We start from the raw sequence: 18,661 nt of genomic DNA on the forward strand, positions 1-18,661 counted from the left end.
AATAAGTAAATAAATAGTGCAGAAAGAGAGCAAAGTGGGGAGGTAGTGTTCATGGGTTCATAGTCCTTTCAGAAGTCTGATGATGGACGGGAAGAAGCTGTTCCTTAAACATTGAGTGTGTGTCCTCAGGTTCCTGTACCTCCTGGTGGTAATAATGTGAAGAGGGTATGTCCCAGATGGTGTGGGTACCCTAATGGTGGATGCAGCCTGCCTTAAGCATTGCCTTTTGAAGGTCCTTGATGGCTGAGCTGATATTGACGCAATATTGGAAGGGAGGGGAGAGCATTTAACGTGCGGTTTATAATTTCGATTATCGTTTACCAGAACTAATTTGACCAGGACTGCTCTGTGCTTCTTCCCAGATTATCCTCCCTCTGGAATGGTTTCCACTAAATAAGCCGAGTGTTGGTGATTATTTCCACATGGCCTACAATGTCATCACTCCATTCCTGCTGCTGAAGGTAAGGCCTTTGCTGTAAGTTGTAGAACATGGAATATTACAGCATGCTTCGGCCCGCAATGTTGTGCATCAACATGGTGAGAAGGAGCCAGAGAATTCGTGCAGTCTGTATCTGACTGTGTGGTGACTCAGACTGCACAGAGTCTGATGTTCTCTCTGTGAATTTCTGCCTAGATCCCATAGGCATCAGGTACATCAATTGGCCATTGTAAATTACCTTGTAAAGGGAAAGGAAAGTAGGGTGAGTTGATGAATCAGAATCAGGTTTATTATGTTACATACTCATGACATGACAGTGGTACCCTTGTCACGTGACTGGGGTTGAAGCTATACTGGACTTGAGGTAATGGTCCTGTGCTGGTGGAGTGATGTCATTTTCCCGCCAGTAGAGATCATGTGACAGGTTTTTTTTACAGGTTATAAAAGGCAGACCCCACCCTGTGAGGAGGGGCAGTTCGTGGCTGGATTTGCCAAGTTGACTTCATGCCACTGTGTGATTTAATGTGATGACGCAGTTTAGTTGAAAGATGAAGTTTTATCTAATGCCTAAAGTTTAAAAGGTCATTGCCAGCAGGTTCTTTACAATACTGCTAGTTCAGAAATCAGTGGAGAGTGAAGATCGGAGTTTGGGAGTTAAAGATCGAGGAGAATCTATTTCAACGGTGAAATGGGTTCGACCTGATTTAATCCTTATTTGAAAGGAATTCGTTGACTGTTCTCGTGTTAATCTCTGCGGGATAGCAGAAGATTGAGGACAGTGTGATAAAGGAAAGGTCAGTGCCTTTAAGCCGTTTCGTTTCGTAAATTCTTCGTGGGAAAAGTTCGACATCGGGGATCGAAGCAAAACGACGTGAAAGGGAATTTAAATCATCTTATAAAGTCTCTCCTTTTTTAAATGGACTGTGAGCATTTTCGAACTTTTGGCAATACTACTTAAAATAACTGTTTTTGCAACATCGCTTTAAGAACTGTTTAAGCTGCCACACAGCGGCTGATTTCTGGTTACGTTAGTGTTTGTTTACTTTTGGGGGGGTTTGTTTTCAGTGTTTAATAAACGTGTTGTTTGTTATAAAAACCCTTGCCTAACTCATATATTTATTGTTGCCTGAATACGTAACAATTATCACTGGCATGTGATGTGAAATTTGTTAACTTAGCAGCAGCAGTTCAATGCAATACATAATCTAGCAGAGAAAAAAATAATAAATAAAATAATAATAATAAATAAACAAGTAAATCAATTACATATATTGAATAAAAAATGTACAAAAAACAGAAATACTGTATATTTTTTAAAAAGTGAGGTAGTGTTCAAGGGTTCAAAGTCCATTTAGGAATTGGATGGCGAGGGGAAGAAGCTGTTCCTGAATCGCTGAGTATGTGCCTTCAGGCTTCTGTACCTCCTACCTGACGGTAACAGTGAGAAAAGGGCATGCCCTGGGTGCTGGAGGTCCTTAATAATGGATGCCGCCTTGCTGAGACACTACTCCTTGAAGATGTCCTGGGTACTTTGTAGACTAGTGCCCAAGATGGAGCTGACTAGAATTACAACCTTCTGCAGCTTCTTTCGGTGCTGTGCAGTAGCCCCTCCATACCAGACAGAGATGCAGCCTGTCAGAATGCTCTCCACGGTACAACTAGAAACGTTTTCAAGTGTATTTGTTGACATGCAAAATCTCTTCAAACTCCTAATAAAGTGTAGCTGCTGTCTTGCCTTCTTTATAACTACATCAAAATGTCAGGACCACATTAGATCCTCAGAGATCTTGACACCCAGGAACTTGAAGCTGCTCACTCTCTCCACTCATGATCCCTCTATGAGGATTGGTATGTGTTCCTTTGTCTTACCCTTCCTGAAGTCCACAATCAGTTCTTCTGTCTTACTGACATTGAGTGCCAGGTTGTTGCTGTGGCACCACTCCACTAGATAGCATATCTCACTCCTGTATGCCCTCTCGTCACCACCTGAGATTCTACCAACAATGGTTGGATCATCAGCAAATTTATAGATGTTATTTGAGCTATGCCTAGCCACACAATCATATGTGTATATAGAGAGTAGAGCAGTGGGCTAAGCACACACCCCTGAGGTGCGTCAGTGCTGATCGTCAGCGAGGAGGATTTGTTATCACTAATCCACACAGAGTGTGGTCTTCTGGTTATGAAGTCGAGGGTCCAATTGCAGAGGGAGATACATAGAAACAGGTTCTGCAACCTCTCAATCAAGATTGTGGGAATGATGGTATTAAATGCTGAACTATAGTCGATGAGCATCATCCTGATGTTGGAGTTTGTGTTTTCCAGGTGGTCTAAAGCTGTGCGAAGAGCCATTGAGATTGCATCTTCTGTTGACCTATTGAGGTGATAGGCAAATTGCAATGGGTCCAGGTCCTTGCTGAGGCAGGAGCTCAGTCTAGTCATGATCAACCTCTCAAAGCATTTCATCACTGTCGATGTGACTTCTACTGGACGATAGTCATTAAGGCAGCTCACATTATTCTTCTTAGGCACTGGAATAATTGTTGCCCTTTTGAAGTAAGTAGGAACTTTCGCCCATGGCAGTGAGATGTTGAAAATGTTCTTGGCTCACATTTTCAGAGTCTTACCAGGTACTCCAACTTGACCTTCTGCCTTAGGAGGGTTGACTCTCTTTAAAGACAGCCTAACATTGACCTCTGAGACAGAGATCACAGAGTCATTGGGTGCAGCAGGGACCTTCACAGCTGTAGTTGTGTTCTCCCTTTCAAAGTGTGCATAGAAGGCGTTGAGTTCATCTGGTAATGAAGCATCGCTGCCATTCATGCTATTGGGTTTCGCTTTGTAGGAAGTAATGTCTTGCAGACCCTGCCAGAGTTGCTGTGCATCCAATGTCACCTCCAACCTTGTTCAAAATTGTCTCTTCGCCCTTGAAATAGCCCTCCTCAAATCATACCCGGTTTTCTGGTACAGGCCTTAGTCACCAGACTTGAATGCCACAGATCTAGCTTTCAGCAGACAACGTACCTCCTGGTTCATTCACAGCTTTTGGTTTAGGAATGTACAGTAAGTCTTTGTAGGCACACACTCATCCACACAGGTTTTAATGAAGTCAGTAACAACTGCAGCATACTCATCCAGGTTCAAAGGTGAATCCCTGAATTCAGTCCAGTCCACTGATTCAAAGCAGTCGTGTAGGCGCTCCTGTGCTTCCCTTGTCCATACTTTCTTGGTCCTCAGTGCTGGTGCTGCAGCCTTCAGTCTCTGCCTATATGCAGGGAGTAGAAACACCCGCAGGTGATCAGACTTTCCGAAGTGGAATAGCACAGTAGGCATTCTTGATGGTGGTGTAGCAATGGTTCAGTGGTATTGTAAATGATCTGTTGATGGTAATTGCTTAGTGATCTTTTTTCAGACTGGTCTGGTTAAAATCTCCCAAACCGATGGTGAAGGTGTTAGGCTGCGCTGTTTTGTCTCGATCCCATTGCTCAGATCATCTAAAGCCTGCTTGGTATTGGCCTGAGGTAGAATGTAAACTGCTACCAAAATGACCCTGGAGAATTCAGAGCTTTAATCCAGCCCCTGAGTGAGAGAGAATCAATTATGGGGGTACAGAAAAGATAGAGGGAGAAGGAGCTGATGGGAGAACATCCCAGGGGGATTGTGTGATGTGATGGGCTGAAGGGTCTCCTACTATTAGCATGATACCAGTTCTCCCCGTTACAAACAGCCCATTCATTTGACAGACTGGGAGTCCGAAGGTATGGATAGAGGTGGATACGGTGGTATGATGGTCAGCGTAGCGCTGTAGGGTGTCAGCTGTATGATCAGGGTTCGAGTCCCACTCCTGTCTGTAAAGGGTTTGTATGTTCTCCCCGTGACATCATGGATTTCTTCCAGGTGTTTGAGTTTTCTCCCAAATTCTGAAGACGTACAGGTTAGGACAGAGATTCCCAGTCTTTTTTATACCATGGACTGGTACCATTAAGCAAATGTCAATGGATCCCAGATTGGGAACGCCAGGGTTAGGATTAGTTAGTTGTTGGTTCCGGAAGTGTGGTGACACTTGTGAGTTGTCCAGTACAATCCTCGCTGATTTGATTTGACACATTTCATTTGTATGTTTCAATGTGCACGCGACAAATAACCTTTAATCCTTAGCTGCTTCTGGGCTGCAGACATCTTCTGCCGGGTGCCTCCCCTCTCCCCCCCCCCCCCCCCTCACCCCCCCGGCCCCTCGAGCCACAGTAATGAGGGGACTGGGTTAAAGCTCTGAGTGGACTCACTCAGTGCGCCAGTGAGACCTGCTGGCGGCTGCTGTTCCTGTCCCTGCATCTGCTCGCGCTCTCGTCAACGCTGTCCCTGCTACCCTCTCCCACACGGGCTTCCTCTTCACTTCCAACCTATAGACGGTTCTGGTCCTGAACACGTCTATCTCAGGAATAGAACCTGGTTGTGCCCCGGTAACTGTGGGATAGGTTCGGCCCGAGAAGCCAGCTGTTTATTCCCCTCCGTAGATGCTGCATGACCTGATGGGTAACTCGGGCGTTTGTTCAAGGTAGGAGGCACCACAAGCTCCGGGAGGCAGCAGAGAAACACAGGGTGAATGGTTATTGTCTGATTGACACTCATCACAAGGGCTGGCTCTACCTTTTATAATCAGTATTGATGATCTTGGTGAAAGAACTTTTGAGTACAAAAGGGGAAATACGCTCAGTAATTCAGAAACATCTGCAGAGTCTTTTGTGTCCCAACTTTCCATAAGGCTGGACTGACCTCTGATTGAATGTGCCTTTGCCTGGTGTTCTTTGGTGAAAAGAAGGAAACCCCAAGAGCCCTGCTTTCCCCCATTGTTTCCCAGACATTTCAAGTTCATGATCATTACAGATGACAGACCCCAGCATCAGGCTTACTCACGCACAATGCTACAGCTGTGGTGGCCAGGTCATTGGGTACATTTAAAGAGGAGGGTGATAGGTTCTTGTTTAGTAAGGACATTAAGGGCAATGGGGAGAAGGCAGCGGAGAGGTGTTGAAAGGGATAAGATATCAGCCAGGATCAAATGGTAGAGCAGATTTGATGAGCTAAATGGCCTAATTCGGCTTCTAGGTCTTATAATCTAATACGTTACACATTGGATAGCTTGCTTCTGACCGAGGGTACACAGTGTTCCAGGAAATTTTGTGGCTGTAAAGAAGCTACCGTTATTCCATATGGAGGAAAAAGAAGAGACGACCTTGGAGGTCGAATTGAATATAAATGTACTGACACAAACCTCTGAGCAATCAGTGCCCGAAACAGCGACAGGTTATTCATCTGCATAGATGCTCCCCGACCTGTCGAGTTCCTCCTCCAGCATTTTGTGGGTGTTCCTAATGATTTCCAGTATCTGCAGAATCTCTTGTGTTTATGAAAGTTCAATGAGTTCTCAACAGTGACTGTAGATGCTGGAACCTGGATAATACACTCTCTGCTGGAGGAACTCAGTGGGTTGTGCAGATCTAATCATGAGTTCTGATAGAGGTTTTAACCCAAAACATAAATACCTTTCCTCCTGCAAATGCTGCTCAACCTGGTGAGTTCCTCTGGCCAGATTGCCAGTTCTCAATAGATTAGCACCAGGTTTATTACCACTGGCATATGTCATGAAATTTGTTGTTTTGTTGTAGCAGTACAGTGCAATATACTAAAATATTTTCTGTAAGTTACAATAATAGGTAGATTAATAGACAGATATGGATAGGTGGAAAACTGCCCCATCTGCTGTGCTCAATGCCCACTAATATGATGGACTGATGCAGAGGCTTTGGGCCTACTCTGGGCTGCTCCGGAGGTTCCGATCCAAGGACTCATTTTGGTTCGAAACCTTGTTGCTCACTTCTATTGTTTACATGGTTTGTGGTTTTTTTTTCCCTCCTTTGTCTCTGCATCAGGTGTTGGTCTTTTTTTTTAATTTGGTTCTTTTGGGTTTCTTGCTTTGAGGCTGCCTGGAAGCAAACAAATCTCAAGGCTGTACAATTTATATATTCTTTGATATAAGTGTACTTTGAAAATTTGAGATGTGAATACATAGATTAAGAGATTAATAAACCAACAATACATAGTGCAAAAGGAAAATATCTTTTTCAGGACTATGACCACCCCCTTCCCGGTTCTGAACACTCCAGCCAGGGGAAATGTAAATTCTGTGTCTCTCTTGTCAACTGCCTTAACATTCTTTACCTCCTAAATGCTTCTCTGACCTTTAAGTTGCTCCCTAGGTTCTCCCACTTTTGACTAAAAGCACAGAACTATTGACAACCTTTCATGTCTTTGTTGCAGCTTATAGAACGCTCCCCCAAGACTCTCCCTCTGTCAGCAGTGTACATCTGTATCATAACATTTGTGATGGGAGCCAGCATTCACCTCGTAGGTGACTCTGTGAATCACCGGCTCATTCTAAGTGGATACCAGCTGCACTTGTCCGTCCGGGAAAACCCAATCATGAAGGACCTCAAACCGGAAACACTGGTAAGCACCCGTCTCTTCATTTGGAAGGCCTCCCACCAGATTAACCATCCTTATACTCAAGGGGAGACGGGCGGGAAGAGACTGTGAGTGTGATCTTGACACCTCATCCACACACAAATCCCCAGTCCTCATTGTCCTACCATTGGTAGCCATGACTTTAATATAAGAATGTGGCAGAAAGAAGCCATCAGCCCTCCATGCTTTTTACCCTGTGTTAGTGTCCTGACCCCATCTCATCTCAATGCTCAACTGCCTCCGCAATCTGCAGTACACAGGGCGCTACAACTCATGTCCTCGGTATTACCTAATTCCTTTTTGTTATTCATATCGTTTGTCTTTTGCACAGTGGCTATTCGTCGGTCTTTGGCTATGTATAGTTTTTTTTTCATAAATTCCATTATGTATCTTTATTTTGTAAATGCCTGCAAGAAAATAAATCTGGTGCTATCATACAGTGACATGTACGGTAGCCAGCAAAAGTCTTAGGCACCCTAGATTTTGTACACTGTTTCAGATGGTGTGGCCTTCACAGAGCCCTGATCCAAGCCGCCTGGGATTGCCTGGAGAGACAGAAGCCAGCGAGATGACCAAATTCTGCACAAGAACTGTGGCAAGTTCTCCAAGATGCTTGAAACAACCTACCAACCTACCAGTTTCTTACAAAACTGCATGACAGTGTACCTGATAGAATTGATGCAGTTTTAAAGGCAAAGGGTGGTCGCAGCAAATATTGATTTGATTCTTTTTACTGTTTACCGCACTTTATAGTAAATTTTTTGATATTTGGAAACTTTTTCATTATTTTTGAAAGCATCTTTGCTTCACAGAAGTTTTATACATGTGCCGAAGACCTCTGCACAGGAATATACATAATTTGATAATAAATTTATTTTGACTCTGACCTTTGCCTCCTTTACCAATCAATAACAGAGTCATAGTGTAACACAGTATAGAAAAAGGCCCACTATGTCCATGTCAAACACTTTGCACATTTTGTGAGTGAAGTTATCCATGATGGCTGTAGGGCAATAACTGTTCCCAAACCTGGTGGTGTGGTGCGTAAGGCTCCTGTACCGCCTGCCCCATGGTAGCAGCGGGAGGAACGGGGGTCCTTGATGATTGATGTTGCTTTCTTGTGGCAGTGTTCCTTGTAAGTGTAGCAGCTTGTCCTTGACAGAATGAGTTTCAAAGGCAAAGTGCAATGAGGTTAATATTTGGTGATACTGACCAGGGGATTTTAGGCGATAATGACTACAGTGTAAAACCGTCCCTAACTAGCACGGTAGGACTCTATTTGAGAAAGGTGAATAGCAGGCTGGCACAGTTCATGAAAGCCGGCACATCCCACGCATTATCAAGTATCAGATGGTACTAAATCCTCTCACAATCTGCAAAAACTACAGCAAACTGTCAGGTCAGCAGAAAAGATAATTGGCTGCATCTACCATTGCAGCAGGACCTGCAGGTGTCCAGGATGAAGAAGCAGGCAGGGAAAGTCATTGCAGACACTAACCCCCCCACCCCCGCAAACCGCATTTTCCAAAGATCCTTTCTGCAGAGTGAAATAGGACTATTAAAAAGTCATCTTCAAAGTTTCTTCTTCCAGGCAGTTGAAGGTTAGTACCTCCCTCAATTCCCCACTATCTGCCACCTCAGGCACTGCACTGTAAGCATCTTAAGCCACTTTTTATAATGCTGGTATTTATGTATTTACGCATGTTTTTTTCCATTTCTGTACTTTGAAACTTATTTTATATAATTGGTGAATGTTGTTTTTGCTGCATGTCACACCCTGACCAACGCACCACAGCAAATTCCTAACACGTGTAAATATATACGGCGGATAGCGTTGATTCTTGATCCAGTACTGAGGGTGTGAGGAGGAGGGAATTTGAATGAGATATGCAGATTTTAAATGGAGGAGCATAGGTGCCCAAAATGTACTGCCAGGAAACACACGATAATACTTTGAGGCAGATAAATGAATATGGAGAGATGTGGATCACATGCAGGCAGAGGGGATTTCATTTAGTTCTGCATCGTTTTCAGCACGGGTATAGTGGGCCGAATGGCCTATTCCAGAGCTGTATTGTTCTGTGTTCTGTGGGACAGAGCTCCTTCCTTTTACTCTGCATCCATCGGGGCTGTTTGTTTGATTCTTTCAAATGCTTTATCCCCCATCACCTGACAAACTGTAAACAGCCCAATCCTCAGAAAACCTAAAGACTGACTCGTTTTCGCCACCGACCACAGATGGCAAGTCGTTAATATATAGTTCTCATTTTAAACCAACAGATTGACTCCTTTGAGCTTCTTTATTACTACGATGAATCCCTGGGTCACCTGATGTGGTGAGTAGCTAAAAACAATGGGAATTCTTGCCTTCTCCAGCTGTCATTGTTAAGAAGCAAAGCAGAGACTCAAATTTGAGTGCCACAGACAACACAATGTTCGATAACAGAGTCCTATGGTTCCTAATCTCAGCACCCACTACACTCGGTGGCCACTTTATTAAGTAACTCCTGTACCTAATAAAGTGGCCACTGAGCGTATGTTTGTGGTTCTCTGCTGCTGTAGCCCATCCACTTCAAAGTTTGACATGTTGTACGTTCAGAATTGCTCTTCTGCACACCACGGTTGTAACACGTGGTTATTTCAGTTACTGTCGCCTGCCTGTCAGCTTGAACCAGTCCGGCCATTCTCCTCCGACCATTTTTGCCCACAGTACTGCGTCCACTGGATGTTTTTGTTTTGCTTTTTGCAGCATTCTCTGTAAACTCTGGAGAATGTTGTGTGTGAAAATCCCAGGCGATCAGCCCACCCCACCTGGCACCAACAATCATTCCATGGTCAAAGTCACTTAGATCACATTCTTTTCCCATTGTGATGTTTGGTCTGAACAACAGCTGAACCTCTTGACCACGTCTGCATGCTTTTATACATTGAGTTGCTGCCTCATAATTGACTGATTAAATATTTGCATTAATGAGCAGGTGTACCTAATAAGGTGGCCACAGAGTGTATAAATAAAATTCAGAGTAGTTTTATTTGTCACATGTACAATGAAACGTTGAAGTGGCCGTCATACAGTGAAATGCATCATTTTGCATCGCTGAGCAACACAGGTCAAGGGCTAGAGAGTTGGGGGCAGCTCACAAGTAGCGTGCCAGTAATCCTAACAGTAAGTCTTTGGAATATGGGAGGAAACCGGACCAGAGAACACAGTACAGGCCCTTCAGCCCACAATATTGTGCCAACCTTTTAACCTGCTCTATGATCAATCTAGCCCTTACCTCCTACAGAGCCCTCCATTTTTCTACCATCCATGTGCCTGTCTAGGAGTTTCTTAAATGCCCCTAATGTATCTGCCTCTACCACCATGCTGAGAGGGCATTCAACACACCTTTGTGTACTTAAAATGATGCCCCCTCGTATTATGCACCCAGATGAACCCGCGCAGTCATGGAGAGAACGTACAAACTCTTTACAGATGGCGACGGGAATCGAACCCTGATCGGTGATCACTGGCACTGTAAAACAGCTGCACTAACTGCTGCATCGCCGTGCCGATAGATGCCATATGTAAAGGACCCGTAATGTGGTGAAAATATCAAAAAGCTAGAGGAGCTCAGCAGGTCAGCCAGTATCTACAGAAGGGAATAAGCAGCTGGCATTTCGGGCTGACACCCTTCATCAGTCCCGTCGATAAAATTTAAAGATATTAATGCAGACTCGTGTGTACCGTGCAGGTAAACGATTAAGTGCAAGGTCATGATGAGGTAGCTTGTTTGTACATGACAGATCACGTGAGAAACTCCCTGCTCTAGATTTCAAACCAGTTGTGTACGATAGTCTTCCGCTGGATAAATCTACCAGTTCTGGAACAGTATCAGATGGTGAACCACACTATAGTGCTCCTGGTCCTTGTGAGGCAACAGTGAAAGGACAATGAACTTACTTTGAAGTATGATTGTTGGTGAGTTGAATGGGGCAGCATGAACATGCAATTATTAACTTCTGGCAACGGCCTGAAACTTGGTGTTAACCATCATGTTCAGTTGTTTATTCGCTTTGCGCTCTCGCCTATCAGCAAAATCGCAGCCATGGTATCTTTCTCTCTCACCTGCTGAGGCTTTGGAGGATGGCTGGCTAGTTGAATTTTATTCAGTCATACAGGTTCAAGGAGCCCCGGGCTGCCCAACTACATCCACGTGACCAATTAGCCTACTAATTCATAAGTCTTTGGGATGTGGGAGGAGACCAGAGCACAGAGCATCCAGAGGAGGCCCACGTTGTCACAGGGAGAACGTACAAGGTCACATACAGCAGCAGAACCCCATGTAGTTGTAGGGAAAACATACAAACTCCTCACAGGCTGCAGTGGGAGTTGTACCCAGGTCACTCCTGCTGTAATAGTGTTATGCTAACCACCCAAAACAAATTAGTTAAACTAATTAAGTGGTTAACTGAGATCATGAATAAGCACTTCTGCCACATGTTTATCACACAGGCAAGCCATTTCTGTTAAATTTGACATTCAGACTTAACAGAGGGTTCTGCGCAAGTCAGCTGCCTGCCCCTCTTCCAGGCTAACGTTCGTGCACGAGTGCCCTTGGGGAGGGAGCATGCTGTCACTATGGGTGCAGTGAGGGATTTCCAAGAGCAGTGGGCCCACCCCGGGGAATTTTGTAGATAGTAGTAACCATATTTGAAATTGTTGGCAGTCTTGTAAATCCCTGATGCTTGTATTTTGTATGTGAGTAAGCTGCAGTGTTGTTTAAAAAAAAAATGAGCAGATGGTCACATGCTACAAACCTAATATTGTTGGAGGCATTTATGATTCACTGCAGTCAGGGGTATTTATGTTCCAGTGTGGTTGAAGGTACTGGTGGGTCAGAGGAATGCTCAATCTGACAGACTGTCATGTTGGTTCTCTGCCACAGGTATGTCCCCCTCTTTGTCATCTTCTGCCTCTATTTTACGGGCTGTTTCACTCGGTGTAACAAGGACAGTAGAATGCCCCTGTCTGCATGGCTGCTGCTTGGCCCTAGTAGCCTCTACTACTGGTAAGTGATAACCAAGTTACCAACAAAGGATTAGTATGGCTTTTCTTTCATATTTCAATTTTGTCAATGTTATGTGATCCATTGGCATCTGGTTTTGGTACTGGGCTAGTAATCCAGAGATGAGGACTAGTTATTATCACTAGTGAGGGCAGCAGGTACGTAGAAACATCACCTCCAGCTTTTTCACTTCCCAGTAATATATTGGACATGCATTTGGAGACCACTTTATTAGTAACTCGTATACGTGGTCTTCTGCTGCTGCAGCCCATCCTCTTCAAGGTTGGATGTGTTGTGCATTCAGAGATGCTCCTCTGCACACCACTGTTGTAACATTATTATTTGACTTTCTGTCACCTTCCTGTCAACTTGAACTAATCCGGCCATTCCCCATTGACCTCCCTCATTAAGAAGGCATTTACCCACAGAACCGCCATTCACTAAAATGTTTTTTGTTTCTCACACCATTTTCCGTAAACTCTACGTGAAAATCCCAGTCCCTGAGATACTCAAACGATCCGATCTGGCACCAACAATCATTCCGTGGTCAAGGTCACTGACATCACATTTCTTCCACTTTCCGACATTTGGTCTAACAGTGGAACGTCTTGACCTCGTCTGCACACTTTTATGTATTGAGTTGCTGCCACATGATTGGCTAATTAGATATTTCCATTAATGAGCAGATGTACAAGTGGATGTAATAAAGAGGCCACTGAGTGTATACTGGCCTATCTTCCTGTAATATTCTATGATGTGCTGTAATGTTCTATGTTCTGTGGTTGATCTTGGAGAAGGTTAAAAGGTCAGCACAACATTGTGAGCCATAGTACAGTGCTGAAATGTTCTATATTCCTTGTTGGATTAAAGAATACATTGTTATTTTTTGTGCAATTTAACTTGCTTTATGCTTGCTTATATGTTTTGTACAATCACCTCTTTGTAAATGTTCAGTGGATGTTCAATAATTTGTAGTCTCACTGGGTCTGTTGTTTTTTGTAGCTTCTTTGCAAGCCTGTTAGATGCCAGCATAAATATAACAGTCTCACAGGCTGCTCTTACCAAAGGAATTTTCTTATCAGTCTAGTTTGAGATGGTTTTCAGTATAAAGATAATGACGAGGCAAGATTCCTTTCCTTATGTTCTTTCTTTTTCGTTCTTGCTTATGGCAGAGGGAATTGGTTACAATCATTTCTTTGTTATGAACATCCAGTAGAGTGGCTGTATCCATAAGGAGAGGCAGGGTGGAGATACAAAGGAGGTGTAAGGCACTCCTCCCCCCTGCTAGCCTGCAGGTCACCCTTGGACAAGGTTGTAGTGCTTGCTGAGACCCACCACCCGATCAGGGTCATGCGAAGCCATGGGAGCAGGTGGTGGATGGTCAACATCAGGCATACAGTCTCTGAAGAGTATTGATAATGGTCTGGGTCACCCATCTTGTAAAGACACTGCCCAGAAGAAGGCAATGGGAAAGCACTTCTGTAGAGAAATTTGCCAAGAACAATTATAAGACAATAGACCATAAGATTAGGAGCAGAATTAGGGCATTTGGCCCTTCGAGTCTGCTCCACCATTTCATCATGGCTGATCCAATCTCCTGCCTTCTCCCCGTATCCCTTCATGCCCTAACCAATCAAGTATCTATCAACCCCTGTCTCAAATATACGTAAAGACTTGGCTTCCACAGCTGCTTGTAGGAAAGAATTACACAGGTTCACCACCCTCTGGCTAAAGAAATTCCTCCACATCTCCATTCTAAACGGACACCCTCTATCCTGCAACTCTGTCCTCTGGTCTTAGACTCTCCCACCATAGGAAACATCCTCTCCACATTCACTCTATCAAGCCCTTTCACTATTCAATAGGTTTCAATGAGGTCACCCCTTATTCTTCTGAATTCTAGTGAATACGGGCCCAGAGCCATCAAGCATTCAATCCTGGAATCATTTTTGAGAACCTTCTTTGAATCCTGTCCAGTTTCAGTACATCCTTTCAAAGATAAGGGACCCAAAACCATCAAAGTCATTTAGATCACATTTCTTCCTCATTCTGATGTTTGGTCTGACAACAACTGAACCTCTTGACCATGTCTGCGTGCTTTTATGCATTGAGTTGCTGCCACATGATTGGCTGATTAGATACTTGTATTAGTAAGCAGATGAACTGGTGGCCACTGAGTGTACTTACAATGTAAACAACATTACAAAAAGTGGTTTAAAGTGTTTACAATGCAGTACAGTAATGGGTTTAATATCTCTGTACTTGCCTAATTGGCCCATTTGTGACTCTCGTCTTTAACTAATCAGTGAAATAATCTAGCAGCCCCGTCACTTGTACCACCCCATCTCCCAGTTAACTCCAGCAGCAACTTGGAATGACCCACTAGCATCAGCCTTGGCAATGTAACTACATCCTGGGAAAGGTAGTGTGGGAGTGCCAGCTACCGGTCCCGCTCATTGCACAGTGACAGTAGGAGGTGACCACAGGCTGGAGAGTGTGTGATGCACCCCTATCACAGCCTGGCTCACTGACACCCACCTGGCTGAACCCTGGCAAGTTCCATCACCCTAAAGTTATTACAGATGAGGAAAGATTTATTTATTTGGAGGTACAGCATAGAATAGGCCCTTCAAGCCTTTCGAGTCATACCACTCAGCAACCCGCAGCCAACTCTGATTTAACCCTAACCTATCCGTAGGACAATTCACAATGACCGGTTAGCCTACCCAGTACGTCTTTGGACTGCGGGAGGAAATTGGAGGACCCGGCATAAACTCACGTATTCCATGGGAAGGACATACAGAGGATGCCAGTATTGAACTCCAAGCTTCAACGTCCCAAGCTATCATAATGACGCACTAACCGCTACTCTGCTGTAACTCTTGTGGTAGTTTTGTTTGTCAAATGTACAGTACTGTTCAAAAGTCTTCCCAAAATCATGGTTAGGAGAACAGGAAAGGAGAGGGGAGGGCGCAGGAAGCACCAGAGAGACATCCTGTTGTGATCAATAAACCAATTGATGTCTCAGGGCTAGGTGTGTCTGCACCCATGTCACCCTTTGCCCCGGCCTCCTCTGCCACCTGTTCCACACCCCTCCCACAGTGCAAGACCCTTAAGAAACTGCAAGGGGAAAAAAACATTATGGGAATCATAATGTGCAGGTCGGTGGGACTAGGCAAGAGTAACATTCAGCAAGGACTAGAGGGCCGAGATGGCCTGTTTCCGTGCTGTAATCGTTATATGGTTATATATAAGCTTCCAAACAGTAGTCAAGGTGTGGAGTTGAGACTGCAAAGGGAGCTGGAAAGGGCATGTAATAAGGATAATGTCACAATTGTAATGGGGGACTTCAGTTTACAAGGGGATTGGGAAAATCCAGTTGGTGCCTGATTGCAAGAGAAGGAATTTATTGAGTGCCTACAAGATAGGTTTTAGAGCAGTTGTGCTTGACCCTACTTGGGGAAAGACTATCTTAAATTGGTTCTTGTGTAATAATCCAGATTTTATTAGGGAGCTTAAGGTAAGGGAGCTCTTAGGAGGCAGTGATCATAATATGATGTAATTCATACTGCAACTTGAGAGGGAGAAGCATAAATCTAGTGTATCAGTATCGCAATGGAATAAAGGGAAGTACAGAGGCATGAGAGAGGAGCTTGCCCAGGTGGATACGGGCAGGGATGACAGCAGAGCAGAGGTGCTGAAGTTTCTGGGAATAGGTCACAAGGCGCAGGATAGATACGTCCCACAGAAGAAGTTCTCAAATGCCATGGGGAGGCAACTGTAGCTGACAAGGGAAGTTAAGGATTGCATAAAAGCCAAGGAAAGGGTATATAATGTAGCAAAAATGAGTGGGAAGATAGATGATTGGGAAGGTTTTAAAATCCAACAAAAGGCAATTTTAAAAAGCTACAAGAAAGGGAAAGCTGAAATATAAGGGCAATCTAGCCAATAATATAAAGCAGGATACTAATTTTTTTCCCCAATTATATAAAGAGTAAAAGAGAGGTGAGATTGATATTGGACCACTGGAAAATGATGCTTGTGAAGTAGTAAAGGGGAACAAAGAAATGGCAGATGAATTTAATAAGTACTTTGCATCAGTCTTCATTGTGGAAGACACAGACAGTGTGCCAGAGTTCCGAGAGTGTCAGGGAGCAGGAGTAAATGCCATTGCTATTAAAAAAGAAAAAGTGCTAGGCAGACTCAAAGGTCTTAAGATGCATAAGTCACCTAGACCAAATGGAGTACGTCCCAAAGGTCTGAAAGAGATTGCTGAAGAGATAGCAGATGCATTGCTTATGATCTTTCAAGAATCACTTGATTCTGGCATGGTTCCAGAGGAATGGAAAATTGCAAATGTCACGCCACTCTTTATGAAGGTGGGAATGAAAAAAAAAGAAATTACAGGCCAGTTAGCCTAACCTCAGTGGTTGGGAAAGTGTTAGAGTCTATTATTAAGGATGAGGTTTCAGGGTACTTTAAGACTAATGATAAAATAAGTCAAAGTCGGCATGATTTCTGTGAAGGAAGTAATAACTAGGCTGGACAAAGGAGAGGCAGTGGATGTCATTTATTTGGATTTTCAGAAGGCATTTGATAAGGTGCCACACATGAGGGTGCTTAACAAGATAAAATCCCATGGCATTACAGGAACGATACTGGCATGGATAGAGGAATGGCTGACAGCCAGGAGGTAGTGAGTAGGAATAAAGGGGCCTTTTCTGGTTGGCTGCCAGTGATTAGTGGTGTTCCACAGGGGTCAGTATTGGGACTGCTACTTTTCACATTGTTTGTCAGTGATTTAGATAATGGAATTGATGGTTTTGTGGCAAAGTTTTTGAATGATATGAAGATAGGTGGAGGGGTAGATAGTGCTGAGGAAGCAATGCAATTGCAGCAGGACTTAGACATATTGGAAGAATGGGCAAAAAAGTGGCAGATGGAATACAGTGTTGGGAAATGTATGATAATGCATTTTGGTAAAAGGCGCTTTTAAGAAATTTAAAAGTGGGTAAATCTCCGGGTCCTGACAGGATATTCCCCAGGACCTTGAGGGAAGTTTGTGTAGAGATAGCAGGAGCTCTGACGGAGATCTTTCAGATGTCATTAGAAACGGGGATTGTGTCGGAGGATTGGCGTATTGCTCATGTGGTTCCATTGTTTAAAAAGGGTTCTAGAAGTAAGCCTAGCAATTATAGACCTGTCAGTTTGACATCAGTGGTGGGTAAATTAATGGAAAGTATTCTTAGAGATAGTATTTATAATTATCTGGATAGACAGGATCTGATTAGGAGTAGCCAGCATGGATTTGTGCGTGGAAGGTCATGTTTGACAAACCTTATTGAATTTTTTGAAGAAGTTACGAGGAATGTTGACGAGGGTAAGGCAGTGGATGTAGTCTATATGGACTTCAGCAAGGCCTTTGACAAAGTTCCACATGGAAGGTTAGTTAAGAAGGTTCAGTCGTTAGGTATTAATGCTGGAATAATAAAATGGATTCAACAATGGCTAGATGGGAGATGCCAGAGAGTAGTGGTGGATAATTGTTTATTGGGATGGAGGCCGGTGACTAGCGGGGTGCCTCAGGGATCTGTTTTGGGCCCAATGTTGTTTGTAATATACATAAATGATCTGGATGATGGGGTGGTAAATTGGATTAGTAAGTATGCCGATGATACTAAGGTAGGAGGTGTTGTGGATAATGAGGTGGGTTTTCAAAGCTTGCAGGGAGATTTATGCCGGTTAGAAGAATAGGCTGAACGTTGGCAGATGGAGTTTAATGCTGAGAAGTGTGTGGTTCTACATTTTGGCAGGAATAATCCAAATAGAACATACAGGGTAAATGGTAGGGCATTGAGGAATGCAGTGGAACAGAGAGATCTAGGAATAACAGTGCATAGTTCCCTGAAGGTGGAGTCTCATGTAGATAGGGTGGTGAAGAAGGCTTTTGGAACGCTGGCCTTTATAAATCAGAGCATTGAGTACAGAAGTTGGGATGTAATGTTAAAATTGTACAAGGCATTGGTAAGGCCAAATTTGGAATATTGTGTGCAGTTCTGGTCACCGAATTATTCTCCTAATCAGTCTGAGTCCTTCTGCAGACTCCCTACTTTCCAAACTCTTCTCGCCCCTCCAACAGTCTTTGTATCATCTGCAAACTTGCCCAGAAAGCCACAGGTACCCGTTGTGATAGCACAGAGGAGGATACAGCAGGGGATGATAGATTTAGGAAATTCCTCCTCACACAAAAAAAGCAGTTAACTCCTGTTTTAAATCATTTCCGACAATCCTGATGGGAATAATGGCTGTAACTCAGAGTACTGAACGCTCATGTGAAGGAAAGGAATGTATGGGATAACTGGATGCTGCGACTGAAGATCCCTCAATGATATAATGACCTGTTTTACAGTGCCAATGATCACTGTTACTGATTCAGTTCCCATCACTGTCTGCAAGGAGTCTGCACTTTCTCCCTGAGCTGCGAGCTCCAGTTTCCTCCCGCATTCCAAAGACGTACAGTTAGGGCTAGGGTTAGTGAGATGTGGGCACACTCTTTTGGCACCAGAAGTATGATGACTCTTGTCCCCAGCACATTCTCAGATTGTGTTAGTCATCGATGCATTTCGCTGTATGCTTTGGTGTACAGTACTGT

General features: G+C 43.9%; 1 protein-coding gene across 1 annotated transcript in view; it reads left to right on the top strand.

Annotated features, from left to right (window-relative positions):
• The window catches only part of LOC132382600 (ceroid-lipofuscinosis neuronal protein 6 homolog), a 45,883-nt gene that overhangs the window by 22,790 nt on the left and 4,432 nt on the right, over positions 1-18,661 (top strand). The window contains exons 4-7 of the mRNA XM_059952981.1: positions 363-461; positions 6,758-6,946; positions 9,242-9,297; positions 11,890-12,012. Of these exons, the coding sequence (XP_059808964.1) occupies positions 363-461; positions 6,758-6,946; positions 9,242-9,297; positions 11,890-12,012 (467 nt within the window). The remainder of the gene's footprint in view (positions 1-362; positions 462-6,757; positions 6,947-9,241; positions 9,298-11,889; positions 12,013-18,661) is intronic.

Source organism: Hypanus sabinus, chromosome 28 (genome assembly GCF_030144855.1).
Source record: "Hypanus sabinus isolate sHypSab1 chromosome 28, sHypSab1.hap1, whole genome shotgun sequence".
NCBI classification, from domain to species: Eukaryota; Metazoa; Chordata; class Chondrichthyes; order Myliobatiformes; family Dasyatidae; genus Hypanus; species Hypanus sabinus.